The 25,010-nt window shown below is 42.1% G+C and overlaps 1 protein-coding gene across 1 annotated transcript in view; it reads right to left on the reverse strand.

Annotated features, from left to right (window-relative positions):
* Positions 1-708: 708 nt before the first annotated feature.
* Positions 709-25,010, reverse strand: part of DNAJC13 (DnaJ heat shock protein family (Hsp40) member C13) — a 108,850-nt gene continuing 84,548 nt past the window's right edge. The window contains exons 44-56 of the mRNA XM_037143890.2: positions 24,144-24,321; positions 21,827-21,918; positions 20,099-20,198; positions 18,856-18,930; positions 18,532-18,644; positions 14,511-14,680; positions 14,337-14,379; positions 13,759-13,932; positions 12,035-12,214; positions 11,595-11,735; positions 9,942-10,085; positions 7,581-7,680; positions 709-1,743 (exon numbers count right to left, since the gene is read on the reverse strand). Coding sequence (XP_036999785.2) covers positions 1,637-1,743; positions 7,581-7,680; positions 9,942-10,085; positions 11,595-11,735; positions 12,035-12,214; positions 13,759-13,932; positions 14,337-14,379; positions 14,511-14,680; positions 18,532-18,644; positions 18,856-18,930; positions 20,099-20,198; positions 21,827-21,918; positions 24,144-24,321 — 1,617 coding nt within the window. The 3' untranslated portion in view covers positions 709-1,636. The remainder of the gene's footprint in view (positions 1,744-7,580; positions 7,681-9,941; positions 10,086-11,594; positions 11,736-12,034; positions 12,215-13,758; positions 13,933-14,336; positions 14,380-14,510; positions 14,681-18,531; positions 18,645-18,855; positions 18,931-20,098; positions 20,199-21,826; positions 21,919-24,143; positions 24,322-25,010) is intronic.

Genomic DNA, 25,010 nt, shown 5'->3' on the forward strand with positions numbered 1-25,010 from the left:
CATAGAAATGAAGATCTCAAGGAGGGTTAGCAACAGGGGATTGGGAGGAGGAGAAGGGGGGAGAAGGTACAGAAAATAAGTAGCATAGACAGTAGATAGAAAATAGATTGGGGGTAAAGAATAGTATGGGAAATATAGAATCTAAAGAACTTGCGACACATGGTCAAACTAAAGGGGGGGTAATGGGGGGGATGGGGGGTGCAGGGTGGAGAGGAATGAAGGGGGGGAATAGAACAACTATACTGGCATAATCAATAAAATAAATAAATAAATAAAATATGTACATGGCTGTATTACTTCACAATCTTTACTTTGAGAGACAATAAATCTGATGGAAAATTTTGAACTAGCAATCAGTCGCAGGAATAAGTCCTCATGCCTCTTCTCCTTACACATCAACTGCGGAACAAACGTGGTTCTTGCATCCGAGGGACCCGCGAGTCCGGAGCACGCCTCCTCCTTTCAGAAGCAGCTGCACGGGCACCGGGTGCCAACGTCTGCCCGCAGGCTGCGGTCGCACTAGAAGGCCTGTGTGCTGAGACCTTTGTTACCTGAAATGTCCTTTTGATCTTTAAATTCTTTGTCTCCTAAAAACATCGGAATTAATGTCTCTGTCACACATATTAAAATATTTATTAACAGCCTGACCCATCCCTGAATATTGTCTGGAAAATAAATGAGATGCTCCTTCTGGAAACCTAGACATGGCTAAAACATTAACGAAGGGAGGTGGAAATGCTCAGATATGTCAGTGTGGCTCTTCATATGAGCTGGGAACGTGAGGCGAAGTCTGTTTCCTACCAGCACTGAACCTTAGAAATAACGATTTGTGAGCTAATCAAAGGGAAAAATCAAACTAAAACAAATGTATCTCATTAACAAAGCAGTCAATTCCCTTTATTTTTAAAATTTTATATACACATATGAATGATCTGTATAATGTACATTCAATATAGAAAGCTTTATATATGTGATAATGTGTAGAACATTTCACAATTACACTAATCTCTTACATAACATCTTGACATCTGCTTTAAATTTTTTTTGCACAAGCTCCTTTTTTCCTTCAATTTGGTAAAGCCAGTCATACATACCAATGTGCAGTGTGAACTTTCGCAAGGGTAACGACTAAGGGGGAGGGCACCAGTGACCGGGCACAGGACTGAGCCCACCGTGTTCGGCCGGCGGAGGACGACAGCCACGCAGACCCGGTTCAGGAGAGGAAAAGACCCTTCTCCAGGGACAAGTGACTTAGCCCAATTTCTGCTGACTGCAGTTCAACCCCACAGCCAGGCTAATTTAAAAAAAAAAACATTATAAAAACTAGGAAGGAAGTTTTGTCTGTTTGATTCACAGTCTTGTAAACAGATACAAAGGAACAAAATGTGCTTACATCCATCAAGAAAAAAAATTCTTGTGTACCCACTTAGGTTGATCCACAGAGTGCTTTCTTATAATGTGATACAATTAGAATTACTGACTTTTTTCCTAAATAAAAATATATTCATAGAAAAAGGAATAACACTGTCATGAAATCAGGAGAAAGGCAGTAAGAGTTTGCTTCAATGTTTCAGCTGGAGGAATGTGGACTGGGCACCGACTGGCCTTTCAGCGTTCACTGTCTTTCACGGGCGTTTCAAGTCTGAAAGCCAAGGTCGCCTGCCTCGTGGTCTACAGGAGGCGGCAGATTAGACATGACTGACGAGGATGTCCCTGCAGTGAGGTAGCCAGCAACCCCAGGTCCTGCAAGAGAGAAAGGAGAACACAGTGCCTTCTAGAAAGCAGGGCTGTGTGAAAACACTGACCTTTTAAAAACGTCAGGTCCCCATCAAGTACCCCATCATGAGCAACTGACCATCTCTTGGAATTACCTAGATGTACAACTAAACACTAACAAACAGTATACTCAGTACTATTTCCATGGTTTGCTTTTCTGTGTGACAAAGTTAAAAATGATTTCAAAATTTCTGCTGGACAGTAACATTGCTGTGAAAAATACAGGAAAATTCCCTTCTTACATCTGGGAACTTCAATTTTTCAAAAATTCCTGGACATTAAAAGATAGCTATGTCAAATTAAAAAAAAAAAAGGAACAGAGGAAAGAAACTCGGTCAGCCCATCCAAAAGTCATACTTGATGAAATTCCCAACGAAAACTGTCCATCAAGTTAACCTATTTTCACTTGGTGCAACGAAATTCCATTTTAACAAGTAACACCAAATGAACAAGGTTTGCTCCACCAAGGTCTCAGAAAGAAAAGGAAGGCTTGGCACATAGGTCAAAACAAGAATACTACAGGAAAAGGTATCATGATTTTAGTTTTATATTTCTTCCTTCACGGTTTTGTATTTCTTCCTAACAATCTCTATTGCATAAAAATGCTATTAATGCCAGCATTTATCAAGATGTGTCCTATGAGCATGTAATGGCTTTAGGTCCTCTAGTTTACTGTAAACATTGCAGACATTTAATTACATCTCAGAATCGCTGCACAAACTGCACAGAGTACTTGCAAGAGACACTGCGGCATAACACGCATGCTAAGCAATACTTTTACAGCTGAAATTGTAGGAGACAAGGCACACGGCTAGGGGACATTGAAGGGCTGGGACTAGAAAAGCAGTGGAAGCGGCATGCATTTAGCAACATGGTTCTCTACCTGCTTCAGAGAGCTACACAGAAGTTAGCAAGCTGCCTGGCAGAGCGGATCTAAAGTCCGCTCCTCAGGTGAAGGGGGCTGCTGCCAGTTAGAAGGGAAGGAGAGACACCTGAGGGGGAAAAAAGAAAGATAAGCAGCACAGGAAGTTGTGAGGAGGGGCACACAGCAGAGCGGTTTGATGAGGGCTGAGGCGTAACAGGGACTGATGTAGGACAAAAGGGGCACAACTTGGCCGTCACCTTTGCACCTCAGAAGCATCTGCATCGAGGTGTGACAGAGCTTGTAGCGCTGAGAGAACACTGTGCACCCAGCGTGTGGTGACTCGGCTGGGGACAAGTCAGCCTGCGTGAGCTGGAACATGCCACGCAAGCACCCAGGCGCTTGAAACCTTGAACTCGTAAAACTTAGAAGAATTTTCCCTCTTTAAGGCCCCGTGCCCCTGCATCTATCATCCCCTGCTTTGCACCAATCTGGCCACCAGGTCTTCCACAGAACGCTCAGGAAAAAACCACCAGGTCCACACGCTGGTGGCCAGGCCGGTGGCTGGAGCGACGGCACCACACTGCTGGGCCACTGCATCGCTTCCCGCCAACCTGCCGCTCTCGGGCGGCAAGGCCAGTGGGAAAGCAGCGGACAGGTCTCACCAAAGATGGAACCTGCGGGGACAGGGCCTGGAACACTCCAGACCAGCACAGTTCCTGAGCACGTCTGATGACGGGCTCAACGTGGTTCACATCAAACAAGCAGGTTATGAGAGTAAATCACGAGTGTACGTGCAGAAAACAGATCTAGGCTGCAGTTCCGAAACTGCGCTGAGGCACCCCAGGCAAACTCGCAGGGCGCTGCCGGGCACTTTCAATTTGAGATACACAGAGACACCTGTTGGACACCATAGAAACAACAACTGTCAAGGTAGAGTTGGACGTAACTACTTAATAAAACTTATTAAGTTTCCTTTTTGTCTAGGACAGATGAAAAATCACTAAGATAGTAAGGGAACTGAAATAAGAACGCTTGGGAACTTCTGAGCTAAAATCTACATTGTGAAATGATGGGTCTCGGAGGATTATCTAGAATATTCTGGCCCTGTCACTTGCTTCTTTAGGGAAGACAAACCAATTCCTGGACATTTCTGTAAATGGAGTTGGAGGCACTCTCTCCTTGACCCCCTCGCCTCCTACAGGACGTGATTTCTAGGGGCCAGAAGTTACAGTCTGGTCACTGGGATGGAACACAGCAGCTGTGTCCTCCAGAGAGAGGTAGGAGGAAAGAGTAAGTGTTGCCAAAAATGAAGCATGTGGCGACAGTATGCAAGGCTGTCAGATTTAGTGAGAAAAGATGAAAAATTAACAAACACCACAAAACGGAACTGGCTGCCACGATGGAGTCGTGGAGGGAACATGAACTTCAGTGAAAATGAACACGGGATTCTCAGCATGGAAAAGAGAAAAAGGAATTTCTGCCTCAGCAGCCAATGTCCTACAGTGAACTGACACTGACCTCAGGGAATCTTTCCTAACAGCTCACGTTTCCTAACAGAATTAACATCCTGTCGTGGACAGGAGTAAAAAGAAAAGCAGAAGGTAATAAAAACCAACTCTGCAAAGAACTAAAGGAGGGGTTGGAAGAGAGGTCCAAGAATCGTACCCATTCTCCCTTTAATGACCTTGGGAAGCCAACTCAACTATCCCATGTGCCTCTAAAGTGTGTGGAAGGGAAGTTTTTTCACCTGCAATTCTAGCTCCTAAAGGCATCTTCACTTCGCCCTCTCCCCTTCCTCTCCATGTTGTTCTTTCATTTACTGATTTTCTAGGTGATGTAATTTGACAATTGTTACTCACAGCTGAAACTGTTATAGGGCCTTGAACTTGTCAGTACCAAGCTCTTCTAGAAGCTGATAAACGGCTAAGTAACCCAAGGCCCTGGATAATGAGCAACCACAGCCTCTCTGCAGCACAGGTGAAATACTGCTGAGGCCCTTCCAGGTGGGCACTGACCAGAAAGCAAAACTGTGCTCCAGGCCAGAGGGCCAGCCTCACCTGAGGAGTCTCACCCCAATTCACCAACACGGAGTAACCTGCTGAGGGCGTTTTTACATTTTTACTCCAAATCCTCAACATGTGACTGAATGACATTTGCTCAGCAGCCAGGGAGAGGAAAACCATTAAACGTATTTTTGTTCATTCTCATCTTATTTCAAAATAATGATGAACTTTCCTTTATTTTTCCCCATCTCCGAAGCAAATGCCCTTACCTGTCTAACTCACCCCAAGGCACCAGAAGGAAGGGCTGGTGATGTGTGTTCTCACAGAACCTTATTTCATTTGCAAATCAATTAGAGAAGGGCTGGGTACAATCTGAATCTTCTTAAGATTGATGCGGAGGGGGACACATTTAAAATTCCAATTCAGCATAAACATGGTATACATTCCACGGGGATCCAACCGCATAATGGGATTTCACCATCGTTAGTGTTTGCCCCTTTTATCAAACTCATGTCACACAACACATCAATGCAAACCCACCCACACAGACACAACACGGGCAACCGAAGCAGTAATAAGCACACATCAGTTCAGTCGGTAGGACTTGAACTTTTCAGAATTAGTCCTTCTAAACAGGACAGACCAGAACTCATGGAAAAATCATCTCAACTAACATCTCAAGGAAAGAACATCCCCGAATGACGACGCACTAAAAACTGCACAGTACAGGGGCCAATGCTGTTGCAGCTAATCCAGACTGTCCCCCGCTGACACGCCCGCAGGCTTCAGCACAGTCGTGATCACGCGAGACCCCTCCCAGGTGGAGGTTTACACCACTGTGACTGGCTCGGAGTGAAACGTGCGCCTTGAGCCAGCCCAAGGGCTTGAAGAAACCTGTGAACAGCAGCCGTTCTTTTTCCCGACCCTCTTCCACCCCACAACTCACTGCCGCTGCTGTTCCTGCTGCCTGTCAGACACCACCCCCACCCGGCCCCGTGCTCCGGACCCCAGTGAAAGGCACAGACAGGAACCCTGGCTCTTCTTTTTCTAGAGTAACTATCAGGGAATTTGGACAAGGGTGAGGACCAAACTAATCTCTAAGGGAAGCCTAGGTCTCTGCAGGCCCCTGTATCACAGCCTGTGGGCACATCGGAGCCCCTCCTCGCAGTCTTTTATTCTGCCAAGTCAGGTCAATGGATGTTAGTTAGCTATAGCGGGAACAAAGCGAATTAGAAGAGGCCTTCCTGTAGGAAAGCTTATACTCTATGCTCTACCCGTTTTTAGGGCCAAATTTGAAACAAGTTAGGCTTCGCCAGAACAAGACAGATTTTCTAATCCTGTTATTTCTGTTTAGACATTTCTCCACAATTTTTATATCTTCAAGATAAACAATTTAATACAGCCACCCTCTAAATCTTAATACAAAGTAATGAGTGTAATGCCGTAAGAATGAGGTATTGTGACAACATTTGGGAAAAGAGTCTAAAGAGGTGGTTTCTAGTGAGCCTGCCAAGAACATTTTCCTGATTAGAAGCTCCAGCTCTACACCAAATTTGAAAGAAACATGGAATAGACTAAGACCACATTCCAGGTCCTTCTTGACACAGAAATCACGGGACGGGTGGGAAAGTTAGAGGGGAACCTGTAGCTTTCCACTCTTAACGTGCACACACGACCAGCGGCCAAAGGACCACGTTTACAAAGGTTAGGGCTCTGCTTATAAACTCTAGTGGATTAATATTAAAGTGGTCACACTGGGGTCTAAAGCTGTACCACAACCTAATCTGAAAAAAAAAACCCAGCAAAACTTTCCCCAAAGTCCTTATTTTTGAATATTCAGGATTTACTCAGGGACTGACTGAGGAAGGGTCGGGGGTGGGCGGAGGAGAAAGAGCAGGGACAACTGTTTAATCTTCATGGCGTATAAACATTTGTACTAGCAATCAGGATAATTAAAATACTTGCACTGGTGTGAAAGACACTAGGTAATAATTATTTTCTCTCAATTTATCTACATCATCTCTGGTTAGAGGAGGATTTCAGGGCTGACATTTTTTTATATAGTGTTGAGCCTTGAGCAACGAGGGGTTAGGAGCATCCACCTCTCACACAGTTGAAAGTCCAAGTAGAACTACACTTAGCCCTCTTCATACACGGATTCCCAACCTTGAAGTTGACCCTTAAACAACACGGGTTTAAACGTGTAAGCAGACCTGCGCAGTACAAAACCACACTGTTCATGAGGCGACTACTACAATTTCAGGCAGACAGCAAGAACCACCTCCTGGTCTTAGGGTTAATTTCAACTGAAAACCATTATACTTCATTTATACCAAAGACTCTATTCATTTCCAGCATATGGCAACAGAACACTGAGACTTCTCTTTTTAAACAGAAGCCAATATGAAAATGAGTATTTTAAAATTATTTTGCAATTAGTATGTCAAATGAACAAATGTCCTGAGCTTTAAAACTATATTACTTCCTGACCCCTAAGATGTAAAAACATCCTTTCCTTTACGATACCCACATATTTCCTCCTGTGAGAGGATTATTCAGAAATACTTAGTGAAAGTACAGATCAATCACTGGAAACTTAGAAGAAAAATATCTCACATATGAGTACACATATCTGGAAACAATCTGTTACTGTGACAGAAATGGAATGATGCTACCATGTTGCTGAGACTGTTATTTCTGATCAGGTACTTCTCCACAATTTTCACATATCAAGATAAACAACTGAATAAAGCCACGCTCCAAACGTAAGCTATGACACCACCAACTGATGTGATGAAACCTGAGCGGAGTTCACGTCTCAGCACACGTTCGATACGGGGGAAGCCCTCTAAGCGCCATTTCAGTCTGGTCAGGGCAAAAGGAAGGTGCAGGTGGCTTCTGCCATGTCTTAGGGTAACCGATTAGGTGTGATTTACCTGTGAGGTATCCTGCTGTCTGTGAGTCAGAAATAAACAAATCATGTTTCTGATCTTTGAAGGCACTCCAGACTGAAGAACGAGACAGGATTTCATTCACCTAGAAAAATAAAGCAAACTCTTGAAACATAAATTAAGAACTGGATATTGAAAGGCAGAACTAAACAAAAAAGCAAACTTCCAAGACCAAAGGAAGAGGGCCGGCTGAGGAAGGTCCGAAGATGGACTAAAGCCTTGCACTCACCAAACCCTCCATACCAGGTACAGCTCTCTGAACTAAGCCTGAAGAAGCCCCTACATCAGTCTGCCCTCCACACTTGGACTCTATTATTTTGAACCTACCATTTACGGACTCGTGTGTGATATGGGCAGGAAGTCTTCTCATCACGGTAACAACTGGCTGACAGTGTGCTACAGGGCCCTGCAATTCCTGAGGATGGGGTGTGGGGAGAAGATGCCACGAACTCCAGCTAAAACGTAGAGCTATCTTTCAGATTACAGATTATGTAATTAAAGTACAGCTGTTAGAAGTTATGAGATCAAATAAGACAGGTGTGATCGACGCACTTCAGAAAATGAAACAGGTTAGTATAGAATGCATCAGAGTATCACATATAAAATAGTGCTCGGTAATTATTAATACACACACAATTATAAATAACATTGTGTGTCTCCTGAACTAAAATGAAAAACGTATTTCTTTCTGTGTACACAGATTTTTAAATGTGCAGGAAATTCCAACTTAGAAATTATCCTTTGCATATCGATGTTCAAATCCAATGTGCTTCGTGCACTTTGCATGTGCCACACACACCGGACACAGGATGAGAAAGACAGTCTGTCTCTGAAATGCATGCAGTCTAGCAGGGGAGACAGTGCCACATAATTTAATGGTAAGCGTTACAGCAGAGTTGTACATGGGGGCCATGTGCGTCCGAGAGATGCCTTGTCCCGACCGTGGAAAGAAGCAACAGTTCGGGTGACTGGCTGTGAAGGGAGTGGAAGGTGGGTGTCAGGGCTCCTGTGCCAGCTCCGCCAACAGCAGTCCTGCAGCAGGTCAAGGGGACAACCGCCCACACGTGGCACACGGAGTGGCTCTGCCTGCCATTCGGGACACCCACAGGTGAGGCCTCCCAAACACGTTACACAAACCAAGTTCATGACCGTGGCAACACATGGTGTCTCTCCTCTTGAAGGTCACCTTAAACTGTTCAAATGATAACACAGACCTAATGGACAACGACGCAGATACGTTTGTTTAGCTGGAACACACACAGTGGGTAGATTCACTGAAAAAAAGCTTTAAGCCGATTTAAACCTGCAAAAGAACACTGGCAGGGAGAAATAACCCAAATGCCCATCAGCAGAGGCACGGAGAAACAAAACTGCGGCGCATGCGCGCAGTGGGCCATCACTCAGCCTTAAATAAGGCAGGCACCAATGCGTACTGAGACACAGATGGGTCCCGAGAGCATGACAGGGGCCAGGCACAAAAGGTCATACAAATTCCGTCTGCATGAAATATCTGGAAGAGAATTCATAGAAAACAGAGTGGTGGCTTCAGGAGGCTGAGGGGAGGAAGTGGTGGGAAGTCACCGCTTAATGGGCACAGAGTTGCCTTCTGAGAACTAGATATGGTGGTAGCTACGCAGCACTGCTCACTGCTAACGTACTGCATGCCAATTAACTGTCCACTTTAAAATGATCGTTTTTATGTTACTTAAATTTCCCCTCAATTAAAGAAAAGAGAGAGAGAGTATGGGTGGACAGGGCTATTTAGTAGCACCGAGTGAGAAATTCCTCAGAAGCAATGTAATGGATAAAACCAAAAAGGAAAATTAAGTTAACTGAACTGGCTTGAAATCAGCACATGCTGCAGCTGAAACACATGAATATGTATCTATGGACAAAAAAGGAAACCAACACTTTGTAAGTGCTGTAAAGAAAGGAGAAGAACTCAGACACTCTGTATCTACTTCACGGTGTGACGGGATGTTTCATGGCTATGCTGCTCACCACCCGACAGCAGTAACTCCTAGAACAGAAAGGCAAACTGAATCAGCACTAAACACTCAATATTTTCAATGCTGAAGAATTCCAGCATTTTCTTCCTGAAATGCATTAACATGCTATCACTATACAGAAGAACCTTCCTGGGTATATGGTTTGCATCTTTTCACTGGCTATGAGGCAGCTATGCTAGTGCATCCTTGGTCTTTTGATCGGCTCCAGTTACAGCCCACAGAACCACACCTATAAGTGGATCCTGGGTAGAGGCACACGTACCACCCTTGGCCAAGACCTTGGCTCTGAGAGTGCCCCACTGTACCGGCAGGTCGAAGGCAGCTCTGTGTGGCTCACCTGTTCTCCGTGCTGCAGGCTTCGAGTCATCGCCTTGAGAGCTTTAACAATCTGAGCCTTCGTCGCTGCCGGACTGTCCAGATTTTCAAGGCCAATGCCTTCAAGTAACTTTAAGAGGTACGGGACCAAATCTGCTTTCAGGGCCTGGAAGACAGTATTACATACACATAGGTGCTGAAAAAAAAAACAAACTGCAAACCATCACCGAAGAAATAATTTCACCCCCAGCACCATACCTAAAGGAGGACAACCTGCTTTACTGTAATGTCAGATGAAGATTTTTTAGTGTCTGACGATACTGGCATCCTTATTAGTAAGATTTAATCCATGCCGTCAACTATTCTAAATGCTGCACAATGGCTATCTTATTTAATCTTCCCGACACCTAGTGACACAGGCACCACTACTGTCAGTCATGGACGAAACCACTGCACAGAGGGCGACACGCACTGGCAGTCGCAGGGCGAGGCGACCATCAGGCCCAGACCCACAAAGGGCAGAGCCCCAGCTTTCAGCCACTACACTGGGCTGCCTACTGTGACGACACTGCACGAATGGACAACAATATCTGAAGTATCTCTGTTTCTTTTTCACATTTTCTTAAAACATCAACTTTTGCACTGACCATTTCTTCTCGGCCTAATAAAAGCTAGATAATACTCTAGACTCACAGAATTGTCAATGCCCACTCAAACTCAAACTCGAAGGGAAGAGGTGGAAGTAACATTTAGTGAGTGTACCTTGTTACCAGTATTATGCTCCTAACGGCGCTGTGAAGTGGTCCTAACTCCTACTTTGCACACGCGGAGGCCCAGCATTGCAGGGTTGTCATGCCTGAAGTCACAGAGCCATCCGCTGGTGGAACTGGCTCTTGTTGTTTCCAATACAACAACCCCCAAGCCAACTCTAACCGTGAGCTTCAGAGCATCCAGTTAGCTCCGGGAGATGTAAGCAGTGCTTCTGACCAGCCTACGCCAGGCGTGGGGTGGGGAGTGGAAGATCTGAGAGGAAAGGGGGCTGGGGGAAGAGGAGGGCCAGATAAAAAGGACCCGGGGCCTGGCATCCAGGCTAAGGATGCCAGACGTCACTTGGTCATGTGGCAGGTGATGAGAAACCTTTAAAGGGGTTTTAAGGTAAAGAGTGACCTAGTTATATTTAAGAATTATATTTTAGAAAGATCAGTCACAATGGTTTTTAATTTATTGTATGTTTTTTTTTCAGTGTCTGTTTACATTGGTATCCACCAAGTCTTACTTTTATTAGGTGGGTAGTCTCTTTGAAAAGGACAAACAAAATCTTGGCATGTTTCTTAAATGTAACTTAAGAAACAAAGGAATGAATTAACAGAACGCATCTTTCCAAAAAGGGTGCAGCAAATTTTACAAGGCAAGCTAAGGGCAAATGCTCAGAGACAACCAAAATTTTACATTTAAACATGGGCAAGATGTCTGGCAGCCGGGCCATCTTCCTCTGTGGGCACACACACACTTGTGCCTGTGTGTGCACACACTCTGAAATCACACATGTACAACTACTGAGCTACCTCTTTCCTCAGCCTCAGCGAGGGAAACCAAGCAGTGCTAAGTCAGTAAAAACCGATTTTTCTGGTACGTTTGCTTCCCTAAAAGAGCGTTGAATCTGGAAGTCACTTACTTGTGCTACTAATTCACCTTGTTCCTTCTGAAACATCCGATTGATTGCTTCACAGGCTAGACCAACAACATCTGGTCGCTTTTTCATTCCATTCATCAGTGGGCCAATGGTCTCCAAAGATGCCATGGCTCGAACGCAGAGCTAAAGGCCCAAAAAATGGTTAGTTGCAGAGTGACAGTATTTTATATGCACAGTAAATATCATAATAAAAAAACATGGAAAACCTACATTCAGATGAAGTTTAATAACAAACTGAATCTAACTCAGTCCTCTCTCAAAGATGTCATTACACTGGATTAAGAACTGCTACAGTGCTGTGTAGTTCACACGCGGAACAGCGCACAGAAGGAAAGGGGTTCCCACTACAAGGTCCATTAGCCAGGAAGAGGGAGCACAGATAAACCCTAGAACTATAACCTACTAAATGGACTCGTCAATACCTCGTTTTCGGACAGGGCGTGGATAACCCGAATGGCACTCTTAGGAATGGCATTGTTCCTATGATTCATCGCCTGGATGACTTTGGGAAGATGGCCCAATGGTGGGACTTGATCTGCCAGCTGAGGCTGAGCATTGAAGAGACAGACTGTAGCCATCGTCAAAGTCTCCAGGGTTTCTCCCTGAAGGGTATAAAACAAACAGACAAACTATAAAATACTGACATAGCTCTAAACGTCCTTGACAATTATTTGGTGTTTAAAACTAGGGATCCACAAATCCCACAAACTACTTGAAAACTGACTCACAAGTCCTTTGAGAACAAACTTCCCCATCCTGACACAAGACATAATAAGTTGAAAGGAGTTTAAGATCTAAATCTCCTTTCACTGGGCAAGGCCACGGTTCATTTCTATTGCAGGTTTAAGAGACGCCCTCCTACAAGACAGTACTAGAAATTTCTAGATGATTTTATGGAAATGTCAGTGTCAGAGAACTCCAATAATTCACGAGAATACAGAACCAGTGTTTTCCCTAGCTCTATGAAAAATCCTACTAGTTTACGTGTCTGGCTGCCAAAATGCCCTTTCTACTGTGCAAGATGAGTAACACAAACCTGTAACATCCCACTACATGCAGACATACGCGTAACAAAATGCACTGCAAATGAACATGGCAACTGGGATGTGCCCCAAAAGAAAAGAGACACGGGGGAAATATACTGTGTTTTCCCTTTCCTGGTTCCTACTTTAAAGATTTCATTATTTAAACAAGCCATATGTAGTAAAATCCCAGTAGAGAAAATGTGACTTTGGAGAAAGAGATACGTAAATATTTCTATACTAATATATTTTTAAAGCTCTGCTACACTAATAACAGTAAGTAATAATTTCTAAGTACTTGACACATGCCAGACATTATGCAAAGCACTCCACACACTGATCCAAACCCATACGTCAAAACCCATTCAAACCTTGGCCTTAGGGGAAGATGCTGTGATCACTCAAACATGAGGCAAGTGAGGCCAAGTCATGAGATATCACCCAAGGTCACAGAGCTCAGTCAGTGCCAGAGCGTGAACTGCGGTTCAGGATCACCGAACAAGATGGTCTAGGCTCTTAAGAACCTCTCTCTACAGCCAGCTTGTTTAATACAACAATAGTCATGGACATACTCAATTATTTTCAATCTAAAGTTCAAATAACAGAACCTTATATACTATCAGGGCTTCTAACTCACCAAACCAAGACCAAGTCTACCTTCCCCCTCACTCCTGCTTTCCAAGTAGCTTTGGCTTCGAGCAAGGGCACAGAGTCCACCCCTGCCGCCCCTGCTCTCCCGCCAGTTTCTATAACCTGGGTCAGCCCTGCCATGTATGGGAAGCTGAGGGAAGGACATGGCCCAGCAGAACACACTTTCATTTAGATTTTTACACTGAACATGAGGTTTCTCCTTAAAATTACACAGTTATGGAAATGGGGTGGCAGAAACCTTCTTTGTGAACCCCTGCAGTTGTCAGAGATAGCACCGTCTGAGTACAGACACCTACAACTGTGGTTCAGAAAAAAGCATTTTACTAAGGAGTTTCACTTTTGAACATTCCAGAATAGATGGGCACAGCTGAATCTACACGTGGCTGCTGCGTTGACAGAGGCAGCCAATTCTTCATGCACAGTCAGCGAGGACGGCGGTGTGGGTAGCAGGCTATCTGGTGGCTGAAGCTTACATGAGGACTGTTCTTCTCCAGGAGCTCAGTTAACCTCTCCAACAGTGCAATAAGAAATTCTCTAGGCTTTCTTAGAACCCAGGCTGGCTGTGCAATAAAAATTCTCAAGAAGACGCCTCCAACAGCAAGTTCACCCTCTGCTTCTCCAAACACCACAGTAAAATCTTCGGGCAGCTTTAAATGGAGAAAGAACCACAGTCAAGTCACTCAGTCATCATTCCTTGTACCTTACACAATAAATGCAAACTCTATTAAAGAGGTGATTATGAAATTAAGTAGCCCTTCATCATTCATATAGTTATCACAAGTTTTATTGTCTCAATAAAATTCATAAAAGTTGTTTTAATCATTTAATTTAAAAGTGAGTATTCCTAGTTTTATGTTTAAAAGCTTATCTGTCTATAGCCACACAGCCCTGAACCTGACCTATCTCATCTAAAAGCTTATTTTCCAGAGGGAGATCGTAATGTCTTAAGGACAAAGTATCTAAGAGGTTGGCATTAAACTGACTCCGCAGGAATTTTTAAAAATACAGAGTAGAATGATAAGTTCTTTTCTCTGAATAAAAGTATATTTACCTTCCAGCTCACATCGGGGTTTTCTTGCTGATTTTTAAAGTGCCTTGGGGGAAAGAAGGAGGGACATCATTAGCCTTCGGAGTAAGTCTTAGAGAGCTGACCAAGTGGGAAGCGTTCGCCCTTCCCGAAGGTTTTCCCGGAAGGCCCTACGTCTCCACGTGCGTCTTTACTTACTCTAGCATCATTTCTCTCACTGTTGTGGACACTTTATCTCTGGAACTATCATTCCAAATTAACTCAGGGTTTTCATGGGTTCCTTCGAAAATATGGACAGCAGCTTCAGGGTTGTCTCTCATGGCATCCATGAAAACACTCGGCAGAAATTTCATTAATGTAAGTCGGACCTATTTAAGGAGGTGTGAGAAAAAAAAAAACTATTGGAAACACTCAATATTTGGTTTGTCTTACATTTCTTTAACATACAATATTGCTGTTGTTTGTGTTAGAGCTGACAGCAGCCACTGTTACACAAAAGTCCTGGAGTGGGACCAGAGATAAACCTTGGTTTATGCAAAAGTAACCTGAACAAGCCTCACTATGATCTGCTCCTACTTACCTGCCTAGTTTCATTTCCATTCTCTGCCACAAATTTAAGAAATTTTGAGAAGTTCAGCATCACTGGCCTGTCAAGTTCCTGGATCGCACTCTTCGGACCCTGTCTTGCCCTTGCTGTTCCCTCTTCCCACAACACACTCAGCTGGCCTGTCCTTCCAACTCCACCCCATGCCCCCCACCCCCCAAAACCAATTTTTCTCCTGCTTTGCACCCTACGAGTATTTTTAGTGCATTTATTTTGCTGTACCATGTTTTGTACTATATTGTAACTTTTCCAAAAAGGATTTAAAGGGCAGCTTTAAAAAAAATACACCCAACACACATATACACACTAAATGAAAATCAGCGAGAGGCACTAAGTACAAAGGCAAAAATGAAGGACAGAAAGGTAAGTTTTTTCCCCTCCAGTCTTCGCACAGTTCTCTCTCCTTCGTGTCTTTCACGGCCGCTCAGACCTCGGCTTCTGGGAAACGCCCCCAGTTCAGGTGTCCTGCTCACTGCCTGTTTCCAGAACCCCTGGCATGTAGCAAATACTCAAAACTTACTTGAATGAATGGGACTAATATGAAATCAGGATACAAAGTAAACATTAAAAGCTCTGTAAAATTGCTGGTGAGACTACAAATTTAGCTTTGCACTTCCTCACAGCCAATGAACTAAAAGAAACAATGTCAGTTACATGACAGAGAACATCCATAAAATAAGGAGTATGTCACTTTTCTTGGTCAACTCAATGGTTTGCTTACTATTAGCTGTTTAAGTAAAAAAAAACAAAAAAATTGTAAGACAAATCCTTTGATCATAAGCCTTCAGAGCTATGTCCAGGTTACTCAGCTATTCTAAAATCGGGGTTGGCAAACCATGACCAAAGGTGGCCTCCCCCAGATTTTGTTTATAAACTTTTATTGGAGTGCTAGCTGGTGTGGCTCAGTTGGTTGGACCGTCGTCCCGTAACCAAAAGCTCCTGGGTTTGATCCCTGGTTCAGGCATGTAACTAGAAGCAACCAATCAATGCTTCTCTCCCTTCCTCTCTCTAAAAACAAAAGTGAAAAAAATGTCCTTGGGTAAGTATAAAAAAATTAAAAAAGCAAAGTGCTTGTTTAAAAAAAGTTTTATTAGAACACCGCCGCGCCCATCTGTACAGTTACAGTCCATGGCTGCTTTCCTGGTACGATGGCAGCACTATCTGCAAAGATCACACGGCCCACAAAGGATAAACTTCGTTCTGTACGACTTACTGTATGTCCCTTTACGGAAGAAGTTCACCAGCCTCACCACTACCTGACATCATGTGCAAGGATTCCCTCAAATGGGTCTAAGACAGAAATACAAGAGCCAAAACTATAAAACTCTTAGCAGAAAACACAGGCAATGGATTTTTATAAACATGGATTAGGAAATGGTTTCTTAGATATGACATCAAAAGCACAAGTTATAAGAACAACAAAAAAGACAGTCTGGACTTTAAAAGACACCATCAAGAAAATGGGAAGACATTCCATTGGAAAGACATCGAATGGAACAGGAAAAAATATTTGCAAATCACTTTATCTGGAAAGGGACTGGTGTCCAGACTATATAAAAAACAATTACAACTCAATATATAGCAAAAGACAAATATCCCAATTGAAAAATGAGCAAAAAAAATATAAACAGATACTTGTCTAAAAAGATGTACATATGGACAACAGGCAGATAAGCAGATACTCAACATCACTGGCCACCAAGGAAATGTCAATCAAAACCAGGAGTTACCACCTCACACTCACTAGAATGGCTATAATCAAAAAAGATACATAACAACAAGTATCAGAGAAGATGTGGAGAAAGTAGAACTCTCACAATGCTGGTGGGAATGTAAAATGGTACAGCCACTTTGAAAAACAGTCTGACAATTCCTGAAAAGTTAAACTAGTATTACCACATGATTCAGAAATTTCACTGAGAATAAAAATACACATTCACATAAAAACTTGTCAACATATGTTTGCAGAAGCATTATTCAGGGTAGCTAAAAGGTCGAAACAATCCACATGCTCAACAACTGATAAATGGAAATAACAAAATGTGGTGTAGCTATATAATGGAATATTACTTGGCAACAAAAGGGAATGAAGTATAGATACTTGCTACAACATGGATGAATCCTGAAAACATCCTAAGTGGCAGAAACCAATCACAAAAGACCACATACTGTATGATTCCATTTGCATAAAGTGCTTATGGAAATATAAATTTCCATAAGCATTTATGGAAATAGGCAAATCTATGGAGACAGAAAGTAGGTTAGTAGTTACCAAGTTCTTGAAAGAGGGGAAAAGGGAAGTGATTGCTAAAGAGAATATTTTTTCCACCCTGGGTGGATGAAAATGGTCTGAAATTGATTGTGGCTGCCCAATCTATAAATATAATAAAATCACTGAATTATACACTTTATATGTGAGAACTGTGTGGTATATCAATTACATCTCAATAAATCTGTCACCAATAAGGGGGGAAAAATTGACTAACCCCAGTTCTAGAATCCCTCGATGCAAATCAGTTTTTCAACTAAGGAGCTGACACTTGTATTTTCCTATACATAAAATTTAAATATAAATATATTTGCCTTGAAAAAATTTGTTCCTCGTGTATTTCTAAAGTCAAAAATTTCTTCAGTAATTTTATACAACGGCAGTGTATATTTATTTAAATATCTAAAACATTATTTAAAATATGTAATAAATATCACAATTAGGCCTGGCTGGTGTAGCTCAGTGGATTGAGTGCGGGCCTGCAAACCAAAGGACCACAGTTTGATTCCCGATCAGGGCACATGCCTGGGTTGCAGGCCAGTTCCCAGCAGGGGACGCACGAGAGGCAACCATACATTGATATTTCTCTCCCTCTCTCATTCCCTTCCCCTCTAAAGAGAAATAAAATCTTTTTAAAAAGAAAGAAAAATAAATATCACAATTATGTGCTACCCAACTCTAGCTTTAAGACAACTAACTCAGTGTCAAGTATCAGTATTCATACTTTCATGGACTCTTTCTATAGGCATCCAAATGTAATCTCCCCCATCTCATCAACTTCATTAACTTTATTAACGACAGACTATTGACTTTATTCCCAGAGTACAACTGTTTCAGGTCTTGGGACAGATTCTCAATACCTGGATTGTAAGATCAGGCAAGAATAACTGAGTCCCACTTGTTTTCCTGATGTCAGTCAAATCAGGCTCTGGAAGCAGGGGCTCGGGAGCCTAATCTCATGGTGCTCCCTCCCACCCGTCCCGGCTGCTCGGCAGGCTGGCACTTCAGGACACTTTGACTACAGCTGTGTCTGGGAGGCCTTCTCTGCAGAAGTATCCTCTGTTGCCACTTGCCTATACTTTTGTTCTTTCTTCAAGGGAGACAAGTAGTCATCACCATAATCCAAACACTCTCTTTAAACTTCTTAACACCAGTGCAGCTGCCCGGCCACCATTTCTCCCAAACCAGTGATGCACGGGAGCCGTCAGGTGCGCTCCACCTCTCGCCTCTCCCATCATCATTCCTTATCCTCACCTTCTTGAACTTTAATAAACCTCATGAAATCAGTATCAGAGTAACAGATCTCTAATAATTAATTTATTTCTAGAAACCTATTTTGTGCTCACCTTTGGACCTATCAGTTTATCTGCTGTCATTTTAGCAAAAAGTTCCGCTGTTTGGGCTCGAACCTGTGGATGTGTTGAATTGCAGAACATATCTAGTAAATAAATCAGAGCTCCTATGAAGGAAAAACATAATTAGTATTTATACTATACATAAGAATATAACTTTTTTAATCAGCAGAATTATTTTCAACCTTATTTTAACTCAGTGCAATTGTTTTGTTTTTAACTCTAAGCCTTCCAAAGCACTCTTCTAGTTTGTATACCATACGAAGCAGCTCCATCATTATTGAGCATAACTGGACAATGAAGCACTCTGTTCATTACCTTTTGCCATTGCTTCTTTGATTATTTTTGTACTTGATGTCAAAGCATAGAGAGTTTCCAGAACAAGCTGACGACCTACAGAGGAAGAGACGTTCAAGGAATGCATCAGCAGTAAGCTTACATTTACTGGGTATCACTTCTGTGCTAGGCACTGAACTAGGTGCTCTAAACAGGGTCTCATACTTAGATCTTCACGAGAACCAGCGAGACAGACATTATGGCCTGTGATGAATTAAAAAGCTGAGGTCCAGTTTAACCAGTCCAAGGGTTCGAATACAGCATAGGGCTTGCCTCAGCTTTGTATCAAGGTCTGACTTCAAAGCCCACGTTCATAACCAATATGCTATGCAGTCTCCCTACCTCACTGCTCACAGCACAAACAAAATCTTCTCACATCCTGACACCTGAGGACACTCTAATCAGGCAACTAAGGTTTTTATCTGGTGCTATTATCTTCCAGAAAGGAGCAGGAAGAAGCGGCTGCAACACACTATTCCAATCTAAGACTGAACAGCATCATTTTGGACATGGTTTGTGCACCTCCCACTCCTTGTCATCAAAGTACACTGAGCTACTGGACTTGACTCTTCCAGAGCCAAATGGCAATGACAGACAGTTGACCAAAGAAGTGAAGAGTTGGCATAGAGGGTGGAGGCTGCCAAGTGTTAGACAAAGACTAAAACAACAAAGGCTAGTTACCCGGACTGGGCTAAGTTAGAAGAACAGGAGAACAATTCTAATTGGTACATGCTGTATTAACAAATGAGGTTGGTATATTTTTAAAAAATTGATCCCAGCTTGGTGGCAGTAATCTCATCACTAAATCAATAAAGAACAAATACTGAAGAATTCAACTCTAGGCTGAACAAAGGGTAATTTTTATCTTAAGCACTTTTTTCTACCATCCAAGACCAATTATGCTTTTTAACAAATCACAGAATATTAGTCAATCCTCAATTACTCATGTGTAGTTCATACTCAACGAACTGAAAATCCTCAGTTACTTAACTTTGCTTTTGGACCTCACCTCCAACTTTTGATATGGGAAATGCAAAATAATTATATTAACTTAACAATACAACATAATGAGGAAGACAAATCCAATGTAAAGAGTAGCCCTTAAAAGATTCCAAAACTAAACATGGACAACACCACGTCGGAGGCTTGGCATCGTCCACCAACGGCTCCCCCTGCGGGTCGGCCACGCTGGTTACTGAAAGTCCACTCGTGAGAACATACGTACTCGATGGCAGCGAATGCAGGAGCGCCAATAAATTGGACAGCACCACCGATTCAGCAATATTGTTGACACAGTCTTGGTTAGACGTCACTATATTCACAACCTGTAAATTAATCAACAGGATGGCAAGAGTTTTGATGTAATTTCTGACCTAAATCAAGTGAAATCAAATTAGCCAGACTTGAAGTAAATTTAAGACTTTAAGAAAGTGAGGAAAATATTTGAAGGACAAAATATTTAATTTTTAGAAAAAAAGTAATTTTAAAAGATTGGCTTTATTATTTGATCTTTTGAAGAGTAATAAAAAATGTTAACATTCATATCTATATTATGTACATTAGCTTCCTGTTAATTCTGAGGTAAGATTTAGGTATAATGATCTAACAAATAGCAACAATTCACAAGCTTGTGGCTTACAAAAGCTTTCAGTCCTACATGCTCCACAACTGTGGTGTGTACGGTTGTATGTTCCGATTACAGTTTTGGGGTGGGGTGTTAGGAAGACAATGATCCTCACTACTTGGACTGCTTTTAAAGGGAGAAAGTTAATGTCTTCAGGGCCCAGAACAACAGATTGTGTCTATCTTTCCATGCTAAAGAAACAGGCGTTTTTCCCCCAAAAAGGATGACCTCTCGAGTCTAACTTTTACAATACATATCTAAAGATCAATGTCACTTAACTTGAACCAAGTGGTCAGCACCTCAAAGCAACATATCCTAGATTTAATAGTGTTTATTTAAAACGTTACAAAGTACTTGAAGGAACTGAGTAGAAAAGCATGTATTTCAATTAAAAGAACATGTTTAAGTTTCTTAACCCATTTCACTTTTGTTACTAAAAATCTATTTGAAACCAAAGTGCAACCTAAGAACACGTCACACATATCATTCCTAAACCATTTATTAACCCATTACTCCAAGGCTGAATCTGGTGCTTTTTAAAAATAATAAATTGTGTTACAATGAGCTCAATTCTGAAAACTTATCCTGGGGGCTCACTCTGGGCTGCCTGGACAGTGAACAAGCCCTCAGGGACCAGCAACTTCCTGCTTCTGCCAGAGGAAAAGGCTCCGCCCCAAGAGCTTCCCAGGAAACCAGTGGTCCCCTTCTCCCGTAGGCAGGACCTCTAACTTCTCCTGGACCCCCAGACCTACAGGCTTTGGGAATCTGGCTTTCCTGGACAGCTCCTGCTAACAGTAGAATACCCCAGCTGTCCACCTGTATCCTCACTGAGAAGGTTGCTTTTGAACTTGACCTGTAAGAAGAGAGAGCAACTGGGGCAAGGGCAGAGGGCATTTCCTCTGGAACTCAAGCCCAGTATGTAACCAGTAGAGCTCCCTGGTCTCAAACGTCCCTCTGTGGGAATGTGGGGAAATCAGAGAAACCCTTTCTTGTTGATCCGTGGTTTCCAAGCACCTGAGTAAAGTCCATTTCTTAACCCACACCACATGACAATACATAATGCATCTCAAGTTCTAATGCATAACAGACAATGGCCACAAAAAGAATGACCTTGAACTGAACTACATAACATTTGGTCTTCAAAATGAGTAAGTTAATCCAAATTTTAAAAACCTATTCACTTGGCTTAATAGGCAAAATGAAAACAAACAATAATAAAAAAAATACATGTGAACTTCCACTCAGTTTCAGATGGTGATTAACCAAGGCTCAAACCATGTATCATTAAGTGGTACAAAGGCAACATGCTTTAGTACAACATTCTTTTACCTCCAAAGCCAACTGCTGCACTTGACCAGCTCCGTGGACTCGAAGAAGAGAAAATATTAATTTAAAGTGCCCAATGCATTCACTTTCAGAGCCTAGGGAATAAGAATAAAATGTTTATTTTTTTATTTCCTAGAAACGTTCTAAATTGCAGACCTTCAGAAAACCAACACTCACAGTTGTTTGCTGTCAATTACAAGTCTGTGATAACCTTTCCTCAGTATGTGTGACATGAGGCGAATAAAGTATTTCTAAAAAGCAGTCAACCTTAGGCAAAGAGTAAGCTATCAGAGTTTCTTATGTTTTGTTTTCACCTCCAACTCCGCCCTTAGCCTCAGGCTAAAAACAAGAAATTTATCAACTGTGAACTCAAAATGAAAAGGTATAAGGTGGTAATTATACTTTATCCCTAGACCTTAGAGCAGCTACCCACCCTCACGGCACCCTGGCCCACCTATGTTTCGGGAAAATGTGAAGTCACTTGGATTTTAGCAAGACTGGGCTAGAACTCTGTCGGCTGAGAACTACATTACAAACCAACAACCCACATGCATGTTTAGAGGTTACTCGTGAAAACATGGAAAACTGAATGACGTTTCCGTGCCTACCCCCCTTAGACCCCAATCCCGCATATTCACCACCACTTTGTTTTCAATAAAACAAAGATTTACATTCAAAAACAGAACACTAAGATTTTGTTCAATGTATACTTCCTTTCACCATATGGTAGTAAAACACACAGTATAATTTGTAATCTTTTGAGGCCTCATAATTCACTACAAGGCCTCAACCTAAAGGACCTGAAAATATTCTATAAATAAGACTGCTTTGAAGTTCATTTTTAAACCACTTCTTAACAGGTAACAATTACCGTAAACACACTGATGTCACATAAACCATGCTTCTAAACTAAAGTGAACTTGTGATCCTGATACACAAAACTTACACCTGTTATCAAAACACAATCTCTGTGCAAGTCCTTCCGCGATGTTAGGAAGTTCCAAACAGTGACTTGCTCTGCTGATTACTTTGTACCTACTACACCACCAGCAACGCTCTACGCTGCCAACTCCAAACAATAATGGTTTTCTTCAGACTTTATAACACTGCCTTTAATAACATCCCAATGCACCTTGAAAATGACTAATTTTCCTAACAACATTTAATTACTGTTGTTTTATTTCAATAATTTGTTGGCAATAAACAAAAAGTCAGAATTTTAACAGCACTGTTATACTGAAAAGAGCAAAAAAGTACCTGGAAGATAATTGTTAAAAGTCACTGAAATTCAATTCATACTGTTTTAGGTTTTATATTCTCTATTTCTTATCAAAGTTAGAATTGGAAGAAGCATTTAGATGTTCACTCATTTGTCTCCCCTGGAGTCAGACAGAGTAGTAATGTTTTTGGAAATGTCCTCTTAAAGATATTAAAAATAAAAATTCTCACACTGTCATTATTTCAAACTTTATATACCAAAAAAACTTTAGGCAGCTTTTGAAAAATGTGAGTGCCCAGTCCTGACTGGCGTGGCTCAGCTGACTGGGCATCGTCCTGCAAAGCAAAAGGTCACAGGTTTGATTTCCAGTCAAGACACACGCCTGGGCCTCGGGTCTGGTCCCTGGTCCAGGTGCCCGTGAGAGGCCGGTCGATGTTTCTCTCTCACACTGGTGTTTCTCTCCCTCTCCTCTTCCCTCCCTTCCCCTTGCTCTAAAAGTAAATAAATAACATATTTTTTTAAAAAGACTAAAGAAAATACTTTTATTTTTAAAATTTATTTATCTTTAGAGGGGAAAGGAAAGAGAGAGGGAGAGAAATATCAATATATGGTTGCCTCTTGAGCATCCCCTGCTGGGAACTGGCCTGCAACCCAGGCATGTGCCCAGACTGGGAATCAAACCGCGATCCTCTGGTTCACAGGCCCGTGCTCAATCCACTGAGCTACACACCAGCCAGGGCAGAAGAAAATACTTAAAAAAAAAAAAAAAAAAGTGCCCATATGCACATGGCATTAAGATCATCTAATCAATCTAATTTAAGCACTTATATTTGCTATATCGACTATGTCATCAATTTGAAGTTTTATACCGTTGAGTTAGTTATTCTGCCTTTCAACCCACTGAGATTCTTATTAACATGGTACACTGACCTCTCTGTCCAGCCCACTTTTACAGGTAAAATGTTATAGGGTCAATTCCTCTTAATGTTATACCAAATACAGCATTATAACATAGCAATTTTCCCTGATAATACTGAGAATTGGAATTTTCGGGGCCCTCTAATTGTAAGAACCTTACAGATCAAGGGTACAGCCACACACCTGGGTTGTATTTTATGACATTTCTCAGAGCCTCCAAAGCCATTTCCACTCTCGGCAAGCGGTCCCCATGCTGCTCTGACTCCAGCTTCGCGGCGTGTGTGATGGCCATGAAGGTGTGAAGGTACTGGGCCTGGGAGCCTATGTAATCCAAGAGACTGGCCGCAAACGCTTTGGGAACCTATGCAGAGAAACAGTTAAAGACATGTGTGCCCTCGGAAATAACTTACAACAAAGACTCCAGAGCAAAAAGACAAACAGCAAAACAACAAAAACTCAAACTACGGAGGTGATTAAATTATATATACACATAAATATACTTAGGGAGTAAAAATCGGCAGGGGGCACAAAACCCAGCTGCATTATGAGGTGTTTCTTGACATTTTCTGTCCCAATACATTGGAGAGCAGATACGCTCACTCCCATCAGTACTTTGGTGTGACAATTCTGAGATTAGAGTGTCTCTTCTCTTCGCCAAATGTAACTCCTACAATTTGGTTATATTTAAAAACTATATATACTTAGAATGTAAACTCAAAGGACAAGTTTTCAAAGAAACTTTACAAATCACTGAATTCATTCTGCTTAACAGCTAAATAATATACATTATTGTTTAGTAAATTCCTTTTTTGCAAAGAGTAAAGTCCAAAACAAAGTTTCACTTTTTCCCTGCTTATAGATCAATCACCAAATCCTCCTTGCCGTCCCCACAAAAAACAAATGAACACAAAACCATGCAACCAAATATTCCTACACGATCTGAGAAGAAAACAAAGCTCCTCATTTGCTCCGGGAAGTGACCAAGGGTCATCACAAGAGATGAGCTGGTGTGCCCTCACCCATCTTCTAAAAAAAAATCTTTTGTTTTCC

Source organism: Artibeus jamaicensis, unplaced genomic scaffold (assembly GCF_021234435.1).
Source record: "Artibeus jamaicensis isolate MK-2021 breed Jamaican fruit bat unplaced genomic scaffold, CSHL_Jam_final contig_519, whole genome shotgun sequence".
Lineage (NCBI taxonomy): Eukaryota > Metazoa > Chordata > Mammalia > Chiroptera > Phyllostomidae > Artibeus > Artibeus jamaicensis.